The 27,695-nt window shown below is 33.8% G+C and overlaps 2 protein-coding genes across 5 annotated transcripts in view; one reads left to right on the forward strand and one right to left on the reverse strand.

The window, feature by feature from the left end:
- Positions 1-1,787: 1,787 nt before the first annotated feature.
- On the forward strand, positions 1,788-19,829 carry LOC129253538 (uncharacterized). The gene is made up of 8 exons (XM_064109718.1): positions 1,788-2,111; positions 3,537-3,758; positions 4,375-4,449; positions 14,194-14,247; positions 14,582-14,716; positions 15,260-15,388; positions 15,986-16,180; positions 17,133-19,829. Exons 2-8 carry the CDS (start codon positions 3,570-3,572, stop codon positions 17,256-17,258), a joined length of 903 nt encoding a protein of 300 aa, XP_063965788.1. The 5' UTR covers positions 1,788-2,111; positions 3,537-3,569; the 3' UTR covers positions 17,259-19,829.
- A 459-nt stretch (positions 19,830-20,288) lies between these two features.
- Positions 20,289-27,695, reverse strand: part of LOC129254806 (mediator of RNA polymerase II transcription subunit 15-like) — a 32,098-nt gene continuing 24,691 nt past the window's right edge. For 2 of the 4 annotated variants that reach the window (XM_064109715.1, XM_064109705.1), the window contains 5 exons: positions 26,965-27,095; positions 25,715-25,935; positions 25,097-25,275; positions 24,201-24,299; positions 20,289-23,414 (listed from right to left, as the gene is read on the reverse strand). In XM_064109715.1, coding sequence (XP_063965785.1) covers positions 23,260-23,414; positions 24,201-24,299; positions 25,097-25,275; positions 25,715-25,935; positions 26,965-27,095 — 785 coding nt within the window. In that variant the 3' untranslated portion in view covers positions 20,289-23,259. Of the gene's footprint in view, positions 23,415-24,200; positions 24,300-25,096; positions 25,276-25,714; positions 25,936-26,955; positions 27,096-27,695 lie in introns of all 4 variants that reach the window. The other 2 variants (XM_064109711.1, XM_064109701.1) reach the window with 1 other exon arrangement.

The raw sequence follows: 27,695 nt of genomic DNA on the forward strand, positions 1-27,695 counted from the left end.
TGGGAGAGATGATCAGATGACAAGATCTTGGCTCTCATCATGTCTACATCCTGTGGGAGAGATGATCATACGATAAGATCTTGGATCTCGTTATGTCTACATCAGGGTCTACATCTATTAGAAGAGATGATCAGATGACAAGATCTTGGATCTTGTCGTGTCTACATCCTGTAGGAGAGATGATCAGATGACAAGATCTTGGATTTCGTCATGTCTACATCTTATAGAAGAGATGATCAGATGACAAGATCTTGGATCTCGTCATGTCTACATCTTATAGAAGAGATGATCAGATGACAAGATCTTGGATTTCGTCATGTCTACATCTTATAGAAGAGATGATCAAATGGCAACATCTTGGATCTCATCATGTCTGCATCTTTTAGAAGAGATGATCAGATGGCAAGATCTGGATCTTGGCGTGTCTACATCCTGTGGGAGAGATGATCAGATGACAAGGTCTTGGATCTCGTCATGTCTACATCTTATAGAAGAGATGATCAGATGGCAACATCTTGGATCTCGTCATGTCTACATCTATTAGAAGAGATGATCAGATGGCAAGATCTTGGATCCGAGATCTTGCCATCTTTAATAGGATCTCATTTGATATATTGTAATATTGTGTGGGGAGGATGTTCCTCAACACATCTCAATAGACTCTTTTTGTTGCAGAAACGGGTAATACGCGTCATCACAGACTCAGCTTCCTTTTCACATACCAATCCTTTCTTTTTCAAATTTAGACAATTGAAAATTCAGGATATTCATAAATTACAAGTTGCAATCTTTATGTTTCCTTATTTACACAATATATTACCTAAATTTTTAAATGATTGTTTTCAGGAGAATAATTTAATTGTTCCTTATACCTTGGTCACATTTGTTCTACGGCGGCCGTAAGGCGAGTCGAAAACAGCCGTTTTACATTTTTTTTGTACCAGCTACATTATAGATGATTTTAGTAAAAATGAATAAAACGGCTGTTTTCGACTCGCCGTACGGCCGCCGTAGAGCAAATGTGACCATGCATGGTATTACACAACCATGCAGGCAGTCAAATCACATCCGTGTCCCTAAATTAAAATATGAGTTTTCTCGGTCCACAATTATTTTCATTGGTCTAAAGCTATGGAACTGTTTAGATCTCGATATGAAGAGTTGCCCTACATTGTCTAGGTTTAAGAAGATGTATATAAATAATCTAATAAATTCTTATACTCCCTAATTTTACTTCTATCTTTAATTTTTGCATGACTTTATTGCTTTATGTTTGTTCATTTGCTTGTTTGCTTATGATTAGTCATATGTTATCTTTATATGTCGGGGACAAGCCCTTGATAGGCCCCGGGCCTTTGTTTGTCCCTCCACTTTTAATATTCTGTTATGATCCGTACTTTGTTTATCCATTTGTTTTTGTACCAAGTAAGTCTATGTATTGTATTATTCATTGTTCCTTGAATCACTTTGTGCAATTTTAATGTAATTTTCATTGAATTGTGGAAATAAAATGAATTGAATTGATCATCTCTTCTAAAAGATGTAGACATGACGAGATCCAAGATCTCGTCATCTTATCCTTTTCCCTAAGAGATGTAGACATGACGAGATGATTATCTGAACATCTGGGTGGCACTTCTAAGCTTCCATACCTTTGATCCAAACCCCCGGTCAAAAAGGTACTTGATCATCTCGACGGTTTCATCAAGCGTGGCGCCATCTATACGCCGCACACTGGACACGATCTGTGTAAAAAGCATGAAAAAGCGATCAGTGGCGTACACTGAACGCTTATTTTACTATCTCCCGAACACTGATTGATGCATACATACAAACGAACATCTCGCGGGGATGATAATGCAGAAAGCCCGCATTCGATATTGTCCATCCAATGACACTGCTTCGCATTGTTCTCTGTTGTACTATCCTGTTAACCGGGAGCGTATGACCAGGGATGCCTCGATGACAGTGATACAGCAAGCATATGTTCACTGACTTCAAATGCAGTTGGGTTTAAAGCTAATGTGATTGCCAACAAAATCATTTTGTCGGTCATCTGGATTACTTAATTTGTTGATTACTCTCAGGATTCTAGCTTATTGTTTTATCAGGTGAGCATATTATTTTCTTCCATTTAGGTAATTTAATCATCAATTCTTTCTTGTTTATATAAGGCACATTCATTCCCATTTCAAAATATTCGTAATTTTGTCATGTTTTTTTTTCGACATCGATTCTATAATTTTGCCCTTTTCTATTGTGCATGGTGAAAATCTATACTTTGATCATTCACTTTGTGAGATAGGTTATTGTTTGGTCCTGTTTATTCTTGGGGATATAATGACGAGATATGATTTCAACCTGTTTATAATAAAAAAAAAACACTAGGCCTACTTGGAATTCCTGTTTTAAAATTGACATGGTCGGCAAACCTGTAATTCGCAACGATTGAGTTTAGCAATCATTAAGAATAGAACGAATTGATCAACATATTGGTTTGTCGTCGTGAAACAGTTAATAGTTTTATTGCGATATTTGTGAATAAGACTGGTAAGCCCACATGTCTATGCTGAAATACATAGGGCCTTCATCCAAAATACAGAAGAGAGGTTTTACTTTTGAACTAAGGTTTTATGTCTACTTAATTTGGAAACAATTTATGTATTCGTTTTTATCGTCTTTGAAAAAATAGGATAAAAATAAAAGGAGAAGAAAAAGTTCGAACATAGAACAAAATTAATAAACAAAAGAAATAAGAAAAATTGGTATTGAAATTTATGTTTTCAATATTGCTCTTGATGAAGCAACACGCTTTATCGATGTCCCGGATCTATGTATGTGTCTTTAATTATTTAGTGATGAAAAACATAAATATATAATAGGTGATAGTTGTAGATGGAATGTTTCAAACATTTGAGATAATCCAGAATAACGAAATTCTAAGAATAGTTTCACTTCCATGAAATTTTGAATGATTTGACAAACGATTTATAAAATAATAACCTATACCTGTTTGTTTATCCTCAGGCTAGGGAGGTTGGTACGTCTCCTTAAATCTACAAGTTGTCAATTGCTGCTTTATTTAAGAAGATCAGCCGGATGATCAGCTAGTTAATTAGTTTAAACTCCATTTTCTGATCTTGTACAAATTGTATTGATGGACTTTATGTTGTCACGGTCGTTGGGGTGGTTCATTGCGCGTATGTGACTGTATGTATGCGGAAATTGTCTTTATGACGTAACAATAATTTCAGTATGCATCTTAAATGACATCACAGTTCTTTATCATATGACGTCACGATGATTAGCGCATTTCCAAGTTTGTTGATTTTTTCCATGACGTCACAAAGATATATTGCGCGTATTATGGTGTCAGCGAACTTTCCTTTGTTTACATTTTATCCTAATATTTTGTCATTACGATTTTACTTCACTTCTGTGATGTCACAATGACATGGTGCGTGTGTTATCATTAGATCATTAGATGGTGATTGGATTTGTATTAAAACAGGGATGTTGTGTTTTTATACGTACAGATACGCATATTCTCTGAATGAGCTTTCGGCATTATGCGATTTATCTCGACTATCTCGCTTCTCCTCCCGTTCGCACTTACTATCATCCTCCTGATAGATGTTACCATAGCAACGGTAACTCTTCCCCCTTATTTGAGTCACAGTGGTACCCTCGCACCTGGACAAGATGAACATGGTGGTATACCCATGGGGGTCTCCAACCAACGATGTGACGACGGAAAGGTAACAATCCCTCTTCATCCTTCTCAACCGACATCTCCTTGACTCTACTTTTCTTATTTCACCTCTCCAAACCCTTCTTTCCTTTATTTACCCCAACATGCTTACCCTCTCTTCAGCTTATTTTTTTTTCATCTCTTCTCCTTAAGTCTACCTGTCACCCGTATAGTTCACATCGGATGACCGTAATGTGTTCTTTTCCAGTTGAGTCTTTCTTTGAGTTTAACTTACTTAATTAAAGTACACCAACTACCACCCTATATAATTCTTAATTATTTATGAAATGCGATCTGAATTCATATTTCACAAATTAATTTGATAAGTATATGCCAACGTATGCAATCATAATGTACAATATAGGCCAATACATTGGATCAATGATTGTTTGCTTCCTAAATAATGTTAAAATCATTCTGCCTCGTCTTGCAATAAAATTTACATTTCGTTTCACCAATTCACTATAACTAGGTTATGCTTTATCTTAAAATGAAGAAGAAAAAAAAAACATCGATGGATTTTCTATTTCCAGATCACATTGTTAAACACTTCAACGATTTTGTTTCTTTTGAAGTAATTTTCTAGTTTAAATAACAAATTTCCCTTTTTTTTTTCTTCCCAGACCAATTTGACCATTGACTGGGACGGTTCTCGTGACGCATTTGAATGTCCCTCGGAAAGGTGGACATCGAACAAGGTAAGATGAACATTTCATAAATCATTGTCTTAGCGATGCTTTGTTCATTAATAATGCATGTCTTTTATACTTTGTTTTACCCTGGCCTGTTTTGCTGCAGTGGGTCGGGGCATCATCCCCAAAAGAAGAGGTGGAAAGGCAAAACATTGTTTAAAAGAACATAAAAGGGAAAAAATAGCAAACAAGAAATGGTGGCTTAGTCATGTACTCCTTTATTACATGTATGTTTAAAATGAAACCCTTGTTTAGGTTATTATCACTGATCCCGGCCCATATCATGACACAGCGCCCCAGCTACCACTTATAGTGATTTTTATTTTACATAATATTATATATTCACTGATTATGATTTATTCAAAATGCTACTTGAATGAGTTTGAAATGACATAAGAATGAAAACAATGTTTGGCAGATGAAAATTAAAATGATTTTATTCTCTCTACTGGTATTGTTTAAATTTCTTTTTACATGTGGAGGGCATTGTAATACAATGAACAATCGCATTGGAATATGTTTAATCATGGACCTTACTAAGAATTGCAGCTGTGCCGGCTGTTGAATTGCATGGCTAGTAATATGTTTATCTTTGATATCTTGATTGATATATTGAGTTTCGTAATAACCTTCAATACTACGACGCTGATTATTCTTGCAGCACATTTTGTGATTGGCTGCAGGGTTGGAAAGACCAAGGATATTTATAAATTATTGATTAAAATCGATCCGATCTTTGAAATAAATTCCGATTTTAAAGGACAAGTCCACTCCAACAAAAAGAGAAAAATCCAACAAACATAACACTGAAAATTTCATCAAAATCGGATGTAAAATAAGAAGGTTATGACATTTTAAAGCTTCGCTTAATTTTACAAAACAGTTATATGCACATCCTGGTCTGTATGCAAATGAGGAGACTGATGACGTCACCCACTCACTATTTTTTTTTTTTTTTTTATTATATGAAATATGAAATATTCTAATTTTCTCCTCATTGCCAAGTGAAACAACGATTAATTCCTCCCTGAACATGTGGAATTAGCATTGTTTAATACTATATGGTTCAGTCAAGTCGGTCCTTATTGTCAAATTTGTAAAAATGAAATATTGTATAATTCAAACAATAAAAAACAAAAGAAATAGTGAGTGAGTGACATCATCGACTATCTCATTTGCATGTCACTCAGTTGTGCATATCACTGTTTTGTGAAAAATAATCGAAACTTTAAAATGTCATAACTTTCTTATTTTACATCCGATTTTGATGAAATTTTCAGTGTTGTGCTAGTTTTGATTTTTATTTATTTACTCAAATCAACATTTTTCTGGGGTGAACTCGACCTTTAAGTCCGTTATCGAACTTTTATATCAGATTAAAGGCATAAATCTATTTTCAACGATGAAACGCTCCTAGATTCTTAAGGGAACAAGATCATAATCAATTGGAGAAAATAATATATATACACAAGACCTTTCATTTTTAAAATCACGTGAACGTCATTATAATTAGCATGATGCGGTTGAATGAAAATGATGAATTGCGGTTGCGGTTTAATGAAAATGATGAATTCACATACTGACATTTTGACAATCCACGTAAATAATTAGCCACAAGGCAATTTGCCAAACTTTCAGTTTGTCATTAAAAATGAGTGTTTTCTCTTCAACCTATGACCAAAAATCCTTTCGATATATTTTAGTTAAATATCGGTTAATATACCCCATTTAGGACCTACTTTTCAGATCATGGAATATATTTTAAATTGTTATCGTTGTGTTCATTTTTGTTTATTCTCTTTTTCAAATCAATCTTAATTCATGGGTTTAGTAGGAAGTAATAGTTTTTCTTACTCATAATTGCTCAAACATTTTTACAATGAAATGAATCACATACTCAGAATACATTATAATTTGTGCATATGATAGATACATAATATTGAATAGTCCTCTTAATTTTATTCAAAATATCTTTTCATCTGATTACAATACCATGTCTTTATAGAAAACACCCTTCCAAGCAGCATAACTATTTTGTTATATTATCTTTTTATTATCATTATGTGCAATATGTTTAGATAGATTTTTACACTTGATAAAAGAGAAAGAAAGCATTGTAGAATATCTAGAAACAATATGATCGATTAATGTTAAGAGTTTCTTCATTTATTCAAAATAAAAAAAGGCAAATCTAATAATGACGGTCATTGTCACATTTAGACTAGTTTTAATTTCAAAACGTTTGGAAGACGCTGCCTTTAACAGCAAAATGTTGATTTGAATAAATATAGAAAGATCAAACAAGCATTATGCTGAAAATTTCATCAAAATCGGATGTAAAATAAGAAAGTTATGGCATTTTAAAGTTTCGCTTATTTTTCACAAAACAGTGATATGCACAACTCAGTGACATGCAAATGGACATTCGATGATGTCCATCACTCACTATTTCTTTTGTTTTCTATTGTTTGAATTATATATACATTATTTCATTTTTTACAGATTTGACCATAGGAACCGACTTGACTGAATCATATAGTATTAAACAATGCTTATTCCACATGTTCAGGGAGGAATTAATCACCGTTTCACTTGACAATGAGGAGAAAATTAGAATAATTCATATTTCATATAATAAAATACAAAAAAATAGTGAGTGGATGATGTCATCAGTCTCCTCATTTGTATACCAGCCAGGATGTGCATATAACTGTTTTGTGAAATTAAGCGAAACTTTGAAATGTCATAGCTTTCTTATTTTACATCCGATTTTGATGAAATTTTCAGTGTTATGCTTGTTGGATTTTTCTCTTTTTATTCAAATCAATTTTTTGTTGGGGTGGACTTGTCCTTTAAATCATTCATTATAATTTTGACGTTATTGATGAGCAGTGTTTTTATAGTTAAATGTACTTGTCGTTACAGGCCGAATCGTACAAACCGCATGCGATGTGCAGTTGCATCACTTATAAGCATAGAAATATATCATCTGCATAAAATGATTACAGCACTCATTTGCAACTTGTGATAACCTGTCTGAAGCCTTGGTAAAGATTTTCACATTATAATCTCACAAAGAGTAATAACCAGAATTACTTTTCATTGTCATTTTCGTATAACGTGAAATTTTACTTTCTCCGTTTCATCATCAGATTGAGCGCCCCTTGTGTTGTTTTAATTTTTTCTAAATAAAGCTAAATATCAAGTGTTTCTACCGAAATCTGACCAACCCTATTAATTCTTTTTAATCCAAATTCGACAACAAAATGTGCCAACTGACCCTTGTTTTCACACATAAAAAAAAATTAAGCAAATAGAGTTAATAAAATTTGGTAAATGGTGGTAAAACATCGTCCATAATAGGCTATAGTCATAAAAAGAGATCTTGGAGCTCTTCCATATTATCATATCTTTAAACCCCCCCAAAAAAAAACAAACAAGCTGACCTTTCCCTCGTTACGAAAAGCAATTATTTTTTATGCCCAAAGGCCATTAAACACTTTGTTAAAACAGTGTAAAAAGTGAATGATTCATATCAGAAAAAAAGTAAAATAAGAATACAGTACTTAGTGCGGGGGAATATTATTCTGAAGCACGGAATAATTTGGAATAACAATCAAAGACCATATTTGAGAATCGTGATAATCGAGAAAAAAAATCTAAGATAAGGAAGAGGGGAACATAAAATAGCAACAGCGCAACACAAATATTTTTCATCCATATGAAAAACTGTGAATCTATAATAGAGAATTAAAATAAAATAAACTGAATCATGTGGTACCGTTTAAAGAACCTTACTAATCACAAAATTGAATTTTCTAAGCGTATGAATAATAGAAGTGAAGATATTTCAAATAAACATAATAAAAAATCGTTCTCATGATTATGGAAATGGAAAAAATGACGAAATAACTGCGATTGAAAATGAAGAGAAGAATGGTACCAGTTTGAAATATTGGATCGTGAAAGGCAAAGTGATGCAGCCTTATTGACCGGAACGTATAGATGTACATGTATAGCACCAATATACCAGCGATTGGGATGAATGCGTCATTGAATATGTCTGCAGATACGGTCTGCGGATTTCTTTTAAGTAGTTCATTATCCTACAAAATCGTGTTTAATCTTTATGTTTGGTCAGATGTTTTATTTTCAGCAATAGCAAGATTACTTTGTTGCATGAATTGCCAAGAAAACATTACTTTTTTTTATTTTATTTTATTGTTTTGTATCTCGTATTAGATTATAATTATCAAAACTAATGAAACCGCAGATACATCATCTTTAAATATTAAGTACATCGATAAATTTGTGTTTGATTTGTGTAAAGGAAGATTCCTTCTTGTACCTAGGATGAAATTCAGTCCGTTTTTTTTTCTAAAGATTTGTTTTCCAGTCTCAAGGCAGAATACCAAATTTCAATTTTTTTAATTTTCTGCGACTTATACATGCCGTATTTTCTTAATCTAATCTCACAAAGCAATATCGACACCACCTCTCTCTTTTATAAATCTGAACAAATTTATAGACGAAAACCTAATTTATCTCCTTTTACAAAGTGAACGGTCAGAATACACAACCCAAGCGTGTTAGATTGCAAACAATACCGACATTTGCACCTTTAAATGTGCAATCAGAAGAGAATATCCTTCGACCTTTTAGAGAGCAACTCCGACTTGAAATTACCATGACGACACGCTCTGAATGACAGAACACTCGAATGCATTATTTGATATCAATTGCCTCATTTTCAGACTCTGGCTTTAAACGGGGCTGAAACATGCAATCTACAAAATATAATGAAGGCATTTATTCAGAATTGGAAACAGTCTTCTGTCAAATAAGGAGGATGTGTAATTAAGAGAAACGCTTAATTACTACAATCATGACAATATAGATCGTAAGTCTTGAACATGGTTTACCATATAGACTTTCAGTATTCACGTAATCTAAAACCAAACCAAACCAAAACGTAATCTACTCTTCTAGGATAGTCTTCATGAAGCTATAGCACGTATGAATTTACTTCAGATTGAAACAAAAAATCGTTCATTTAATGATGAGTACTTTATATAATTCGAATATGTTCTTGTTAACATATTTGGCAGACATCCATATCTATAGTGAAACTGGGATACCTCATTGCGTAAGAAATCAACGGAGGCGGGGGGGGGGGGGTTAACGAGACAATAAAATATCTTTTTATTGAATGGAATTGCCTCTCTCCTCGACATCTCTTGGAGGAAATCCAAAGTTCATTTTCATTAATTAGCTACTGATTAGAGTGATTAAAATATTAATCATGAACAGCCCGTTTTACAAACCACAATCCACATCGCTATGCAGAAAAGGTACATGGTGAAAAGTGACGAGGGTGCTCCGGTATAGATTGAGCAGATTGCTTGTAAATGTAAACTATAAAAAAAAAAGGATATGAGAAAGTACACAAAAATATTCAACACAAAGCATATGTCTCTGACGAACATGAGGAAGGGTGTTTGAATGTTTTGAATAATAGACTTTGGTTTGATAAGAACTTAGTTGATGTTATTCATAGAAGGAATGCATGGGCTCATTTGCAGTTAATTCGTTGTAGTAGAAAATTAGACTTACAAAAAAAAAAATCGTTAATGGGGATTCCATTATATTCTAACTCACGCCATGCCTTGGAGAACGTAAAATAAAATTCGAATGGAAGGGGAGATGGATATAATCGGTCTGAATATGAGTCTATACATGTGGAATATTCTGCAGATTTTTTTTCGCCGCGGCAAAGATGTTAGGGGATGGCTTGAGTGTTTCAATCAATCTATTTCTTAAAGTGGTTGCTGAGATACCATGAAATGTATCCTGGAACCCGCTCCCCTCCCCATGCATCAACCTTTAATATGGTGTCATAATTTTATTAACATATACTTGTAGTTATTACAATTATTATGGCAAAATGTATAGAATTCGAATATTCTATAGATTTGTTAAGTCGCGTCAAAGATGATTACTTGAGTGTTCTTTCCAATGAGGTGGTTGCCGAAATACAAAAAAATCTAACGAGAATTATTTTTGTATACATTTTCTCCGATACGGAGCATTTTTGTAAGGGGCAGGGGAGATCACCCACGATATGCCTTTCGGGTATTGAAAAAAGGAGTTGGGAAAAATAAGAAAAAGAGGGGAAAAGGGGAGGAAGAAGAAAAAAAAGTATGAAAATGATAGGTGTCCCTGTTATCAAATGGAGAAAATATTACGTCACCTTTTTTGTGTGGAATTTCATTTCTGAACTTGTTCTGATTTACAGGGTTACAGTCATACGAAATAAACTAAGTACGACAGTTTGTCCATCGACAACTGCATTCGAAGTTTACAATCGTACAGTACTTAAAATCAAGATAAATGTGCATTGGAAATACATGTATATTCATTTCATGGAGTTTAAAATTGGGTTGCTTGGCAACAGCGCAAGGATGATGGATATAAGATGTCAAGTATACGCTCGGTTTAATCAGCTTGATCTAGATGAAGACGGGTTTGTGATGACAGGTCGGATTTTCAATATTTTCGCATGTCTATTATTTTTTCAGGATATGTTAAGGAACAAACATCTACCATGTCTGCGTGCTGGCAAATCATAAACTTTCAATCAGTTTTTTTTTCCTTTGTAGGTTTAATTCAATTAAATTGAACAGACAAAAAAAGTTGTTTTTGCAGTATTAAGATAATCATTTACAAATTTCAAGAACCATTACTCCCTAGTTGAAAAAAGGGTGTGATTTTCATTTCAAAACATAAGAAAGTTAATCCTTGATGGGTATCAACTTGAAAGAATTATCTTTCTTTTTCCTACAGATATAGTATTAGAAAGTTCAAACTTCACTCTCTGTTTCTTCGGCAAAATTAACGTGAAAAATATATATTATTTTTGAAATATCCGATGATATCACTCATTGAAAAGACACTTGATCACATTCAGTGACAGTAAGCAGCTGTATACCAGCTGCTTTTATAATTGATAAACAAGTATTTTTTTAATGAAATATATGTTTATGTCTCCCCTCTAGCCAATATCAACGTGCAGCGTATGGCGAAACTAAAACTTTGATGTGTTCAAATATCTTAATGTTTATTCCATCAGGCCATAAATTCGTATATACAGGTCTGGTTGGTGTTGATGTATAATATTCATGGAGCTACAAACACAGTAATCGCTCCTTGGTATATAGTGAACTCGTTTTAGAATATAATACATAAGTATAGTGTATAGTGTTTTCGAAAATAAAAAGACTCGGATTGGTCAGTTCTAGGGGAAAAGAAAAACTTCTGTGAGTGGCAAGAAAAAGGTTAATGTGTTCCACTCCCGACCCCCCCCCCCAAAAAAAAAATGAATACAAGAGGTGCTCAAATGGAAGTAAGTAATGATTAAGGCAGGGCTAGATATATCGGGGGGATAAAGGGGATGATAAAATAATACAGGAGAAAGATAAACAGAAAGGATGATCGAGATCGGGAGAGAGAGAGGGGGGGGGGGTAATAGTGAGTAAAAGGTAAAATGGAGAGAGAGGGGTTCGCATAATAGAGGGGGGAGGGACGGACGGACGATGGGGGAAAACCGGAGAAGGATAGTGAGTTTTGGTGATGGTTGTAGAATTTGATCTGTTACAGTGGAAACCATGACACGAAATGTACTCTCCTGTGGTAAAAAATGCTCATTAAATATTCCATATCCGTGATACAAGCTGTATCGTATTGCAGTTTAAAGTATCATAAGTCAAGAGAAATGTATGGGTCGTCACACAAACATGCCATTTAGGGCGCAATCTTAATAAATCACAATCATAAAAAAGAGCGTTTGTTAGTGTCCAATTTCATCACATCACAGGAAGCGACCCGTATAATAAATATACGTGATTGTATGTTGCGATGACTTTATAGTCGGGTAATTGTGAGGTTTCAGTTTATATCAAATGTTAATTGAAAGACACTATTCTTGTCGTGTCATCTTTTTTTTGGTCATATTTGATTTATTTGTCAAATATATAGATACACATACATGAGATAGAAATTCATTAAAAGCTTGACAGGATAACCCATGAATGCTCAAAAGCATTTTTCTTTTACTACAGTTAATTCTTATCTTTAAGGGGTGAGAAAGAGAGAGCAGAGCCGAAAGAGAAAGAAAAGGGAATAAAGGGAATTAGAGAGTAAGCTAAAAGAGTAGGAGGAGCAGTAGAAGAAGGAGTAGAATGATGAAGAATAATGATAAGAAGAAAAAGAAGGCAATTTGAGCGTGCCCTTCTTGTATAAGTTTCTAAATGCCAAAGCAGGCAAACATGTCAAGCGAGTGAAAAATTGGCCGGAATCAATTTGAACGAATATATAGGCCAATGATGCTCGGGTATTAGTCTGCTGGGCAAACCCTTCACTCGAGTTACGGGTCTGAATGTGCAGCCTATCCATGCATGTCTTGTGTACCGAAGGCCCTGAAACACTCAGTTTTGTATGTGCTAGTCTTTGCGTGGAGACACACTTGTTGATCAAAGTTTCAATCAGGGTCTGTGCCTGCAGACTATACTCGGGTATTATATTCATGTGTCATAGTCATGTAGTAAGACACTATTTATTTCACATCAATAATTTGGATGTGAATTTCAAAACGATTTCATGTCTCGGCATTAAAATATTATTGTTTCATTTTCTATTGCTGGATTACTGAATAGAATAATATTACTGTTTCTCAGTTGAAAATCATTCTCCCTCATTCAACATTTTGAATGAATTGAATTTCACTTTCTATCGAATGTATTTTCACTCTTTCATTTATTTTGAGAGTAAATGTCCACGTGAAATGAAGCGGATTCTTATTCAAATAACAACTAATTTTACTTCACACCTGTTGTACAAGATGTCGCCCATGTTTTAACAAATAATACAGCGTGACAGAAGGTATGGCAACAGGTTTAGTACACTTAAACATTTTGAATATCTTGCACTTTATAAAGTGGATAAACTGAGGGCCGTGTAATAAAAGGCGTGTAATCTACCAAAAAAATTGACAATTTATTTTACTCAAGTTTTACGCAAAGAATTTTGCCCTTTTCAAGTAACCATTTTCAAATTTATTGACAATAAAATTTTGGTTTGACGTATGTTATCCTGAATTAATACTACGCGTAATATAATGAAAGAAATCCTGTGAGCAATTTAAGTCGTACGTATTGACACCATTTTACTGTATAAACAATGAGACATAATGTATAATTAAAACACAAGTGATTAGGCAGTGGAGTGAGTACATTATTTGACGTGTCAATCATGGTAATATTCACTCTGGTTGGATTCAGAGTCTGATATAGGCCTATACGCGCATGGCTTGGTAGACATAAGACCTGATGCTACTGATGATTGATGATATAAAAGTATACTTCCTTTTTGTATACATGCATTGCCACATTATGTTGTCTATTGTATTCTTAATATTTTTAATAAAAAAAAGTTATGTTTATAAACATATTTTACGACTTGGAGGTATACAGGATATAAATGAACGCAAATACATAGCCCGGATACAAAGGCCTACGTATGAGTATAGGATTACTTCAGACATTTTGCTAAGAATTATTTCTTTAAATTATGGAACTACATGCTTAAAAAGTTATTCTATTTAGATTCAGGGGGAGTGGAACTTATTTTGAGTGTGTTTCTATAACTAATATCTTTAACACGTCTCTGTCCACTTTTTTTCTCTCCTTACATCAGATGAGCAAAAAGACATCAAGCATTGATGAACAGTGCACAACAAAGACAGACAACGTAAGTTTACAATATAATGAAATTTGACTATCTATTTGAATGATGAAAAACAATGAAAAGAAACCACTAGAATAATGTGCTGGTATTCTGATATAAAGTACAGAAATGTAGACAGCATTTTTCGTAAAGAATAATGGAAATATGGGGAGAAGAATTAGTAGGAGAAGGAGAAGAAGAAGAAGAAGAAGGAAAAAAAAGAAGAAGAGGAGGAGGAAGAAGAAGGAGGAGAATGGTGATGATGAGGGGGAGGAGGAGAAGAGGAAGAAAGAAGAGGAGGATGGGAAGAAAAAGCAATTAAAAGCAATTAATAAAAGTTCTAAACCTTCTATTTCAGCCTATCCATGTCTGCATGAATCGAGCCATCATTTATCATGACGTCATTCCAACGAGTGGAGCACATCGCCCGCTATGGGCCAAGTACGGAGAGTATAGATATCTTCCCAAACAGAGATGGTTACATAATCTAGAGGTGAGATATCGAATTCTCACTGGCCCATGCCTCGGGCCACTTTTCATCAATTTATTATGGCAATATCAGGCCCAAAGAACAATCTTTAAAAAAAACACTAATAAGAAAAAAAAAGACATGGTGTTTAAAATATGCTGCCCTTCTGCTCTTACTTTCAAAGCTAGCTATTAAAAAAAAAGATGGCAAAATCAGTGCAAAGTTTGAATTTGACCACACTGTAAACGCTTTATAATTGATGATTAAGAACAATTCACATCAAGAATAGTAAGATATGCTACTTCATGCATTTTGATAATTAGGACTTTTGTAATCTTTAAAATGCCATTTGATTGAGGGCCATGGATGAGTTGAAAACAAATTTAATTTGCGACCAATGCCAATGATTAAAGAACTGATCCCCTTTTATTATAGCATCCAAAATCTAAATGTACATTACTTTTAGGGATTCATGAAAGATGCCTAAATGTGAGTTTTTAAAGTAATTATAGCACATGACTTCCCCATGACATCAATGTAGAATGTTCTCTTTTGTTTTAATTATAGCATGGAGCTGCGGTATTTCTCTACCACCCTTGTGCCGATATGAATGAAGTGACAAGATTTAGAAGAATTGCACGAGGATGTCTAAGGAAACACATCATTACTCCATACAAAGAACTCAGCCAGGATCGGGTAGGTCTATTGTGCATTTGGCTTTTTGAATATTAATTGCATTATCCTCACCAAAGACAGGGGAAGTGCAACTCAGAGAGAGAGAAAGGGGGGGGGAAGCATCTCCACGATTTTCAAAGAAAAAAAAATAAATAAAATGAATAGATAAAAAGAAGGAAAATAAGAGTAAAATAGAGAGAGAGCTGGGTTACAGGATTATATTATAACGGCTTTGAGTATCTATATCCCTATATATGATTGAGTAAAAATGATATTATATTACAATCTCCCCTTAAAATACACTGGTAATACTCCACCATTATCTAATAAAAATAAGGTGTGCATTTAGGCCTAAGATTTCTGTATTAGTCAAAATAAGTACAAAATAGCAATTTAGATTTTAAAAAAATCCCCAAACATATCAATATTGAATAAAACCAAGCCATTCGGACTCCTTTATCATTTCCATAGCACATTTACATGTTTATATTTTTACCAATTCTTTCTTTCTCATAATACAAAAAAGAGGAGTAAGGTAAAAAAAAAAAAACTCTCACCAACCCCCCCCCCCCCAAAAAAAAATGAACTGAAAGAAACACATGTCCATTTTCTTTTCAGCCCTTTGCAGTCCTGACTTACGGATGCAAATTGGAACTGCCATTCATTGCTTCCAATCGTATTCGAGAATTCCTGAGAGAGCATGCAGGCAAAGCACCTGAAAGAAGAGTCGCAGAAGATGGTCAATTCAACATTCAGCAGACCCATAAAGCTAAGACTGTCTCTAATGCAAACGATTGTGTGATCTGTCCTGCGGTAATTAAAAGATTAATTAATTTAATTTCATACTTGTATTAAACTTGTTCCATGCAGCTTTGTACGAGGATCACCAAGTTTCTGTAAATTACAGATTAGAATTGAAGATCAGTTGCGTTCCACTCAATTCCCAGAGAAGAAAGGTGTAAATGTAAAGAATGATTGAAAATAAATATGGAGACACCAAGAAAATAACTTGCAAATTCTCCTTCCCTTATATTGACCTTGTTCAATTAAAAAAAGAATGATCGCAGCTGAATTGAAATACAGCTTTAAATGCTTTAGAACAAGCAAAATACATGTATGCCAAACAAAAACAAACATCATGAAGCATATAAGCAAGTTCCCAAACTTGTGAGTAAATAAGAACAGGGGAGCACTTCATTAAATTTTCATCTGACAATTTTTCAGATCTGACAACTTTTCTGGATTTTGATTGGCTGAGAAGCACAATTCCTATGGTAATTTTTTTCTGGGAAAAAACAGGACTTGCCAGAGAAAACATCTGAAATCCTTTCATGAAACGCTCCCCAGGTCTGAGCTTTCAATGAGAGTTTGTATTACAATGTCTTGACACTCTAAAAAAAGGTTTACCCAATATTGGGTAAAATGGGAACATGCATGTTTGTTGGGTAAAAAAAAAAATATATATATTGTAAATTTGTATGCAATGTTGCATTGAAATTTACCCTTCGAACATGCATTTTGCCCAATATTGAGGGGGGAAAATTACCCAGCAAACATGCACGTTCCCTTTCTACCCAATATTGGGTAAACTTTTACTCTCTGTTTTTAGAGTGGATGGAAAGTCTGCAAAATGGGCATCATCAACTAGCAAACCCTTCACAACCTTGAGTTAGACACGCTTTAAACTCTTATACCTTCCCATCCATACATGAATCATATACTTACTACACTTTTAATGTTTTTTTTTCTCGCTTTAATTATCCAGGAGCCGTTTGATGGATGTCCAGGACACCACACCCATACCAGTCGGGTCAAGCAGGCCATCAATAAAGCTCATCATCGTCCCAAGAATGATAAACCACGCAAGAGACAAGGAAAAATCCATGACTAATTAGGCATCAAAATACACCAATTTGGGGTAGGGGAATACTAAAATAAACTGGGGCATGATCCTTTTAAAAGTCAGGTTTGTCTACAAATTTAGGTCATGAAAAATTATGACATATCAGGTGAAGCTCTTGATTAAAAAAAGAAATGGGATGTTTGTCGTTGTTTTTTCAAAGCCTAAAGGGGAGGGTACATATCAAAAGCTATTCTTTGATATGAAATGTGAAATATTAGGGGGTGATTTATATTTGTTTTTGCTTGTTTAGGAAGGATGGGGTAATAAGGATTAGATCAACAGGCTATCTCAATGATAAAGCAAATACAAGAGAGATGAATCCATGTAGGAAAACAAAAAAGGGTAAAATCAAATGTTTAATTTCAGGGTGTAGAGATGCTTTGCTGACAAAGTGAATTCAATTGTTTTTCTTAATATTCAACAATTAGAGAAGTTTATTATGGTTATCATTATTCATAATATGAAGTAATGTTATTATATTGTTTACATTTATGATAGCTCTCTTGTTTTGAAAAAAAAAACACATTGCAGAAGATATGGAATTAATCTTTAAAAGCATTCATGCGATTATTTTCCTATTTTAACTAAAGTTGATTAATTTCTTCTATTAAATACATTTTTAAGCCAATTTTTTTTTTGAAATATATTTTACAGGGAAATAACAGCAATGTATGTATGCAGCATTTGAAGTACATTGATTATATTTTTGGAATTTACATTTTAAAATTACATACAATTCGATTCCTGAGATTATAGTCAACATAGTCTGTAAAGCTTTAAAACAGACAACAACAAAATTATTGCGATGGAATTCTTCATATAAATATATATTTACTATAAAAGTATTGAATGCATTTTAACTAAAATTAACAATATGCATCAAGTGAAAATTATCAGGTTCATTTTCTGTTGTTTTGGTAAGATATTCTCATGAAAATTGTAAAGAATATACCATATAAGTATATATACCATATACTGGAAGGCAAAAAAGGTTGAAAATTAAACTTTATACTGATTCATGATGCATACATACAAAAGTGACTTTCAAAGGATATATGATTTCTGATATTGCAATTGTTTTTTTATTTCTATAATTTTGTACCGTTTTTATTCACCTATATTTGTTATGCGATTTTTTTTGGGGAGTTGCTTTTTTATTACAGTAAAGTGACACATACTTTGGTACCACTTTTCTTCAGCTTCTTATAATCAAGGCTCTGCAAGACTTATTTAAATAGAAATCAATTAGGAAGCGTTTTAATTGAGTCTTTAAATGAATATTTAGATAGTTTTAGAGTTGAACTCTTCACTATCATTCTTCTTCTCTTTATCTTCTTCTGTTAAAATGCATCATAGTAAATCTTATTTTTTGTTTTGTATCATATTCTAAATGTTGTAATGAATAGTTATTTCATTATTCAAGTCTTGCAAATCTTGAAACAGGAAATCCTACATAGTCCAGAATATGTTCATGATCATTTTGTTATCTCAAGCCTCTGGGATTGCAATCTACTACTCCTACTTGTGGTAAAGCAGAGATTTTCTTCCCTATCATATTATCTTCTGTTTGCTATAATTATAGGAACGAGAGTACTAATATTAAAAAAAAAAGTCTGGATTCTGGAGAGAGCTACTTGAATACACAAATTATGTATTTATATTTAATGGAATCTTGTATTATTTACAGCCTCACTTTGATAATCTATTATTTACAGTATTAGGCCTACAGTTTGTTTCTAAATTAATCATACATGTACTTTGTATGTACCTTCAATATGTGAATGTGTAATCAAAGTTATTTGTTATGATCTTTTTACATGAAATCATTAAGTTGTTCTCACTTCTTTCTTGCGTGATTTATTCCAATAAAATGTATTCTAAATGTACTCACAAAAGTTCATGCCATGTGCATAATTGTACATATGTAGTTAGTGGTATTTATGCAAGATTCTTGCTCCCAACATGCAGCATATGCCTCCTTACATCTCACCCTCTCTCTCTGTAACGTAAGTATTGCAACGTGTCCAAAGCAAATATGGTTGTATGGATGTGTGGGTATGTACCTGACTCACTTGTGAAGTTTCTATTCCCATATTTTATTTTCCATATGAATAATTCCCATGAAGTGTTTTCCAAATGTATATTCAAGCCCTCATTACATTGCTTTGTGATCACTTCCCAGTACCCATAAGGACATAAGCTTTAAAGTAATACAGATATACATGAAGCAGGGCTCTACGACGGGTAGATTACCCCCAGATGTTATGAATAATATAGGAACTTCTAACATACACAAAAGAATACTCTGAGTGGAGTAAGAACACCATAGATTTTGTTATGCACAGAAATTCTTGATTTTCCTTTATTCAGTAAATCTATTCAATGTTATAGACTGTTTTCGATGTAAGAGATATTGTTCTGCTTGATTACATGTGTCATGTATTTATTGATTTTAACTTCATTTATAACAATTTCCATGTCAGGTGAAACCAATACGTAACTCAAGCAAATCTTATGTGTTCTGCTTATTAAAATGAGTTAAAATGCTGAATGCTAAGAGCTCTGTGAAGTAATTTGCCTTAGTTTGTTTCCTTTTAAAGTTTTGTCTGTACATTTCTTTGCATCCAATAAAAGCAATTAAATTATTTATTAATCTAAAAATATATCAAATTTGTTTCTGTTGAACTTGTGTGTTACTTATTCCCCTAGAATGTCCTATCTTTCCTTTTGCTATCATATCCCTTCTTTTCCCCTTTTTCATTCTGAAAAGCTGTACCTCTATTTCCTCTCTTTATTTTTCTTTCACTTCCTTTTTTGAGTTTCTCATCTATCTGTCTATCTACCAATAATACATTTACCGCATTATATTCCTGTAAGCTGTTTTAATCATTGTTATTCCACATTTCCTTTAATTATTGCATCAGTAAAGTTTAAGAGACAATACACTTTGCCTGGTTTCACCCCAAACCCATTAAGTCTGTTTCAAAAAGGAGAAATTCAAAAGAAGCAGAATAATCATTCGAACAATTCACACTAGCTTGTTCAATTCTCATAAAACATGTTTTCAGTAAAAACCCTTTGCATATTCAATATTGTAAGCTACTTACCAATTAGGTTCATACACACATTTCATAATTTTGCTTGCTAATTTAGTGTATTCTCAGATAAGAATAACTATACTTGTGAATATGTTTACAATATTTGATATCTGGAGAGAAAGTGAATACTTTTTTTTGGCATTAAACAAAACAGCAGGGTAACCCACATCAGAAAGATGATTATTTGTGCTTAATAGATTGTACTGTAATTTCCAAATTTGGACACTAACTTCATATGATATTTTGTAGGCTAATATGAAATTTGCTCAAACATTCAACGACAAACTCTAAAACCATATTTCTGTTTCTATTAAAAACACACTTCTGAATTGATTTTCACCTTCAAGTCAAATATCAAACACTTAAATTAAAGGTAAATGCTAGTTTTGGTAACGATATCAAAATGAGTTCGTACAGAATCCAATGAAATGACCACCAAAGTGTATGTTTGTATAAATAAAACGCATGTGCCAAAGGATTCTGGAAGAAATTGTGTAATTGCTGAGAAATCAGCAAATAAGCACAGGATTCGGGTAGAGCGTCGGGCCCGACGCTCAAAGCAATAATTATACACAGTCCCACGTGGCACGTGCGCTTATCTGTGTTGGGGAAGTTCAGTCTGAACATTTTTCAGCGTAGATTTCAAGATTTCACAAAGTTCAGTTTATGTAACTGTACCAGATCTAGATCCTCGATGATATACTGACAATTAAGCCTGGTTTTACAGACTTTCTCATGAAATCAGTGTTTACTGCAACTACTGGAATTTCTCTTTAAAGCCACACTGACAATGACAAGACTTCAAAAATCAACATGTATAACACGTTGACTAAGGTGTGCTGTAGAAGTGTAAATTTAATCAATCATAACAAATTACATTTATCAATTGTAATTTCAGATTACTTGTACCATGCACAATTACAGGTCCAATTTGAATATGACACAATATTCACTGATTTCATTAGTTCAATATGAACAATAAAGTTATATGGCCATGATGAGGACACAGTAAATATAAATGGCCATGAATCCTATGCCAAGCAACTTCACAAACAAGTTAATAATACTGAAAAATAAAACTTGAATGAAAATAGTTACCTGCACTTCTTGGGCGGTAATTTGAGATCAGTTTATTTTTAAAATGAAATTGGTATTCTGAGATTTATTTTAATCTGTCAGATAAAATCTATAATTTTTGTCTTGGATGATATTTTATCTTGCGTACCAAAAGAATGTACATGGCGAAGCAGTGTCTGCGTGGGTATATCCAGAGAATATCAAATTATTTATAAAAAACACAGATGATGCACTTACGAAAAAATGATAGTAAACTTAAGATAGGTGGGAGGATTCACATTGGAACGCCCCATGATCATTCAGAATACTAGTCTTTAATTTTGACAGAATTTTGTATGTATTCTTTAAAAGCTTTCTGTTCAAGTTCAAGGTGCCTCAAGGGTCTAAGGCAGCCTCTGAAATAATGAATACTCTAAGAGTATAATTTAAAAAAATAGCAATAACAATTTAAAGCTACTGAAATCGTTCCAATTTGATTGGTTGTGAATAAACTTCACCGGCTGTGGTATCCATTTTGGCTGATAAAAGCATGCCATTGGAGCAGAAATGGGAGAAGTCTTTACATATGTATATAATGTAGCAAAAGATACAAGAAAGGCCTGTATTCCCAATAACAGATACTCCAAGTTTTCTGACCTTTGTCATGTTTACGCCAAAATTGTACTTTCTTCTCATGATTCGTCTTTCATCATCTTACTGTGTTCACCTGTTTCATAACATGTAATTCATAAATTGACCAGATCATTGCATATTTAAAACATGCTACAAATATTTGCTCGTTCTTGGCTTTTTAAATTGTTAATATCACAAGATCTTAAATATTTCAGCAGACGATAATCCTAGAATGAATAAATAAAACAAACTTAATCCTGTGGCTTCATGCCACTTTGGCACAATGACCTCAAGGCATGACTTTCTTATGAATACATCCTTGCAAACACAAATTAACTCCGATGGCTTCCTCTGTAAAAATACCTTACCTCAACAGATTCTCCAAACTGAGATCCTGTTGATTCTCAGGCAAGAAAGGCACTGATTTGACCATCACCAAAAATGTCCAGTTGAAACTACATTTTAGAAGTCCCTTGCCTAGTGTCCATGCTGCAACTCCTGCAGTAATTGCTCTTCTACCAAGTGCTCATCTGGTAACAACTTAAAAAAATCTTCATCCCTTATCAATCAAGACAACTACTTCCAAACATTCCCTTCATTACTATGCTGGACATGTATATTGACCATTCTGCTCAACATATCTACTCCATCATACATTTTCTTGAACAATCTGCTAGTGTTGCAACTTTTGTATCAATACCTATAGGCAGGACTGACTACAAGGATCTTAAATCAGCTTTAAAAGACATTGCAACCTGTCCATATCAAATAAATACATTCATCAATCAGCATTTACTTTACTTTTCCCATATCCAATTCACCAAGTCTTTCAAGTCCATCAAACCTGTTTCCCGTAAATCTTCAAGCTGGTATATCTGCATGTCCACAAGACCTTTCAAACCATTAACGTTTATCCTGCACATATCCAAGATACAATACCTTCAAACCTTTATCCCGTGTATATCTCCAAGTTTTCTTCTATGCTCATTATCAAGACTGTCCTGTCCATTACACTTTTTATCCTGTTCATTTTGATAATGTCCTATCTGCTTGTCCACTCCATTCCAGTCTATTAAACCTTTATCCTGCACACCTCCAAGATGTCTGTCCACAATACCTTCAAAACTTTATCCTGCACATCTCCAAGATGTCTGTCCACAATACCTTCAAATCTTTATCCTGTTAATCTTGAGGAAGTCTGTTCATGTTGCATCTCTTGCAGCAATCATCTTGAGGCAAGACTTCCTGACACTCATCTCCCATGCATCAAGGATCTGTGTCAGGGTGTAACGGTCAGGCATGCGCATCACCTGGTGCTGAAGGGCGGTCTGGACCAGCTTCAGGAACGGTGTTTGATCTTTCAAAAGAAAAGAGAAAATTCAATTTCATTAACAAAGTCTGACAAAAGAACGGACATGAGCATAGATTGAAAAACATTGTATAGACTGGAAAAAATCATTACGTAGCATATGTGCATTCTAGTTTGAAGAAAGAAATCAATGCTAGGAGCTGAAAAGAGCAGAGATGATATGACAGGGACAAGGAAAGGGGAGAGATTGGGAATACAATAGAGACAGAGAGACAATGAAAAAGGTCAAATATTGAGGCCCAAATGAAGACTTCTTATCCATAAGTGGCAATTTTTTTTCATAAGAACACAAGTTATCTATATCAGAGCACTGTTCATTTTTTTCAGACGTCAATATATGTAATTAGATTATTTTTGCATGCTACTAATTCCTGATAATTATTTTAATGCCGTTCGAATTAATAACAATATCTTCTGACCATCCAGTCAAAGAAGTAGGGAAGGAAATAGATTCCCAGTTTGAATTCCTTCCCTTGTAGCCGATTCAGTCAAAGAAGTAGGGAAGGAAATAGATTCCCAGTTTGAATTCCTTCCCCTTGTAGCCGATTGTGTGCATCGTGAATTGGTCTTCACACTCACATAAGGACCCACCTCGGCAAATGTCTTGTCTGCTTATTCATCAATCATATCATGAAGAGATTCCTTAACAATAATTTCATACTAGTTTATATATCAGTGCTGTCATGAAATCTATTCCCACTAAGTATGCTCCATCACCGACTCTGACAAGAAGGAGGAAGATAGAACTCTTGAAATACTAATGGTTATACTCACTGTATTCTTGTTGAGAGACATCATAATTAGGACTAAGTTCTGGATACTGTTCTGGTATGGCAACATTGATTGGCGGAACACTAGGGAGGTGCTTGTCATCTAGGGAAAAAAGGGAATATTGAAATAATCAGTTACAGAAATAAAGCTTCTTCTTGAGATATCTTTCACAAAATGTAATCATTGTTAATTCTTAATAAGTGTGGTGGTTGAATAGACTTTCAGTGTGCTAATCAACAACAAAATAACTGCATCTTAATAAAAAAAATTACCCTAATGTAATTCATGCATGCAATGAAAAATTTCTATTACAGTCCCATGATTTTTATTATTAAATATATTCCTTTTCTTTTAAAATTCATAAAACTATTTACTTATTCATTGTACAAAATCTCAGATTATTTCACACTAAAAGGACTTTTAATCAATGTAAAATGGTAATATAAAACAAACATTTGAGCACTCCTTTTCAGTAAAATTTGTAAAGCATAAGGAAAATGACATGATTCACAGCCTCTCCAATTGATCCAATCAATCACAACTATGGATGTCCAGCAAATGCAACATCTAAAATGCAAATTTGTTCAAAATATTTCCTAGATATGATGTATATTCATACATTCATCATTCTCTTGAAGATTCAGACTGATTCTCTTCGTTTACTAAAGAGATTGTGCAAATTTCCTGGAAAAAAAATTATGGTATGGATGGATTTCCATAAAATTGAGACTGATTGGATCAATCGTAACTCTTTGTAACATGGGGCCCTGATATATGTATATGAGAGCTGATGAAAGGGGATCTCTACGTATGCATTTTTGTGCCTACTGCTACAAGTGATACACAGACATCAACGAGACAGACGCTTGGAGAAAAACTTTATTCATATAAAATCTTACCTAATCTGCAGATGAGATGGACATCTTTACTACTAGTGTGGAACATGGGGTCAAGGTTCACTCGGAACTTAGGGGCAAGACGGGCCACCTCTCCTTGGATGATGTTAGGAATAGCAGTCTGTGTTGTTGGGCTACGCTCGTGTTCTGTCTTCAGCTTCTTGGCAGGTGGAGATGGGAAGCTGAAGAGAAGAAATAGGATTTGATAATGATTTCATAACAGGAGTCAATAATGTTCTAAAACCAGTTTTCACAATTGATTTCAATCCCAGCTTAAAATCTATTGATTTATGCATATCAAAGAGTGCATCTTCGTGAGTGCACGTAAACTGAAATGACATCATGCTAAACAAAATTACTCCTAAGAGAGAAATGCTGATTTCAAATACTTGATGTGGATATTAAAAAAATTGAGCTTATGATAAAAAGGACAATCAGGAAGATAGTGATGACGATGATGATACTGATGATCGTTGTGGTGGAGGATGACAATAGTGATAATGATAAAGAAAATTATGTTCATGATGATGTTGGTGATGATTGTGATGATGACGATGATGATGATAGAAGAGTATAACAAATATGATGCTGATGTATACATGTGTCATATAATCAACTTACTGTGATGGGGTCCCTTGCAGTGTTGTCAGTGCAGGACCAAATGTCCTCTGTAGGGTATGGTTGATATAAGGAGAATCAATATTAGCCTTCACTGCATCCAAGAGAGGCTGAAACATGTTCGTCTTCCCCATTATCCTTGTTTCCAATGTTGATGCCGTGCTGGCTGTTGTAGCTTTTGTTGATGTCATTGCAGTGGAAGATGAGCTGGCGGTTGCAAGTTGCTGTAGAAGAATGACAATGATGTACACTAGAAGGAATCTAATTTACAGCTTCATTATTATATTACCTGTGGTAGACTCTTTAACCAACTTATTTTCTAGAAATTGAAAGTAGGATGATAGGTCAAATAAGTGGAAGCTATTTCATCAGTCCCATCAGCTCCTACTTAACCATGTTCAGATAGGGCATGGTAAAGATCTGGCAACATTTATTTAGTCTTCTCCCTACTGATGTTCATAACGCAAGAACATATTTTTGTTGGGAGTGATGAAATATAATGTACAGTACTACTTGCATTCAGCTTTTTAAACGATTAAGAGATATAAAGTGTATAAGAGTGTATACAAATGGTGATGGTAGAGTAGTAAAGCATTTTAGAAGACAAAACAATGAATTCAACAGGACTAATGCATAAACATAAGAACATAATACTGTAAATAAACTACAATATGTATAATGAGGGAACAATGAAAATCTCCCCCCCCCAAAAAAAAAAAAAAAAAAAAAAAAAAAAAAACATTGTTTTACTTTCAATATGGAAATTAACTTACAAAATAGTCTACAAACAATTCTGATAGGTAAGAGAGCACCTTGCATTATGAGGAATCTGTTAAAGAAATCAAAGTTTCATTCCTTCCTACATATTGCTACCTACTTTACATATAAATGAATCATGCTAACATTACACTAATACAGTGAAAATACAAAATATATAGCATTATTTTTATGCGTGAAAGTATGAATTGATAAAATATAAAACAAATAGAAATATAATGTAAAAAGGATAAATATGTGAAGATGTAATTTACAATTACAATATTATCTACTTCTCTTTTCTTCTTTGTCGCTCACTCCTTTCACTTTCTGTTCACCAGTTTCCTCCACATCCCTAAAAATCCTCTGACACAAATTTTTATCACACATTAGAGTGGAATTAAAATGAGTTAACACAACAAATGTTTGACAAAGATGACAGACAATGAATAAGTAAAATGGATAAGAATGAGGCGATGTGAACGTACATTTCTCACCTGTTCAAATCCTTCAAGGTACTGTTCACATTTGTTGAGTTGTTGGAGTGTGAGTCTCTTGTTTGGGTTTGGGTTAGCTATGATTTCTAATAGACCCTTCATCTTATTTACATCAGTAGCACTGAGACCACCTAATATACAACAAGAACAAGAATACTGAAACCAGTGTTGAATGTGGTGAACCTACCAAGCTCATATCTTACTGATCTGGGGGGTCTTTCACAAAGATGTGAGTATGACTTAGGGTAGAGTCGCACTTAAATGCCGATGCATATATGATATGCAATGCGCAATCTTATTGATTAATACGCAGTAGTGTGCATCCTCTTGGCATGATCTGACCAATGCAGTCGTCTTTTATACCGCACGCAACTAGGCATTTAAGTGCGACTCTACGTTATATATAAATCTTAGTGAAACAACCCCCTGGAGCCTGTTGCAGAGAGAGCTGCAATAAAATGCAACTACAATAATCGAATGCAACTTGATTTTCATCCAATCAAAGCATGTATTACAGACTTGCAATCTATTCTTTAATTTGTTAAAACCTCAACCCTTTCTGCAACAGGATCCTAGGCATTGTGTCATGAATTACACACACACACAATTTTCTTGACACATTTGTCCTAAGCCATAAAAAGTCCATCATTTCAATAGCTAGCTTATATCACTTATTTTAAACTTGCAAACAGTAATACAGCTTCATGAAACTGGCCCTCCAGGTCACACTG

This window comes from Lytechinus pictus, chromosome 2 (assembly GCF_037042905.1).
Source record: "Lytechinus pictus isolate F3 Inbred chromosome 2, Lp3.0, whole genome shotgun sequence".
NCBI lineage: Eukaryota > Metazoa > Echinodermata > Echinoidea > Temnopleuroida > Toxopneustidae > Lytechinus > Lytechinus pictus.

What these genes read in the sequence shown, in the direction of transcription:
- LOC129253538 (XM_064109718.1), top strand. Translation starts at nt 3,570, where the DNA reads ATGCGATTTATCTCGACTATCTCGCTTCTCCTCCCGTTCGCACTTACT. An exon ending in GATGGTTACATAATCTAGAG is followed by an intron (nt 14,717 to 15,259) that starts GTGAGATATCGA and finishes TTTTAATTATAG; the next exon opens with CATGGAGCTGCGGTATTTCT. An exon ending in ATTGTGTGATCTGTCCTGCG is followed by an intron (nt 16,181 to 17,132) that starts GTAATTAAAAGA and finishes TTAATTATCCAG; the next exon opens with GAGCCGTTTGATGGATGTCC.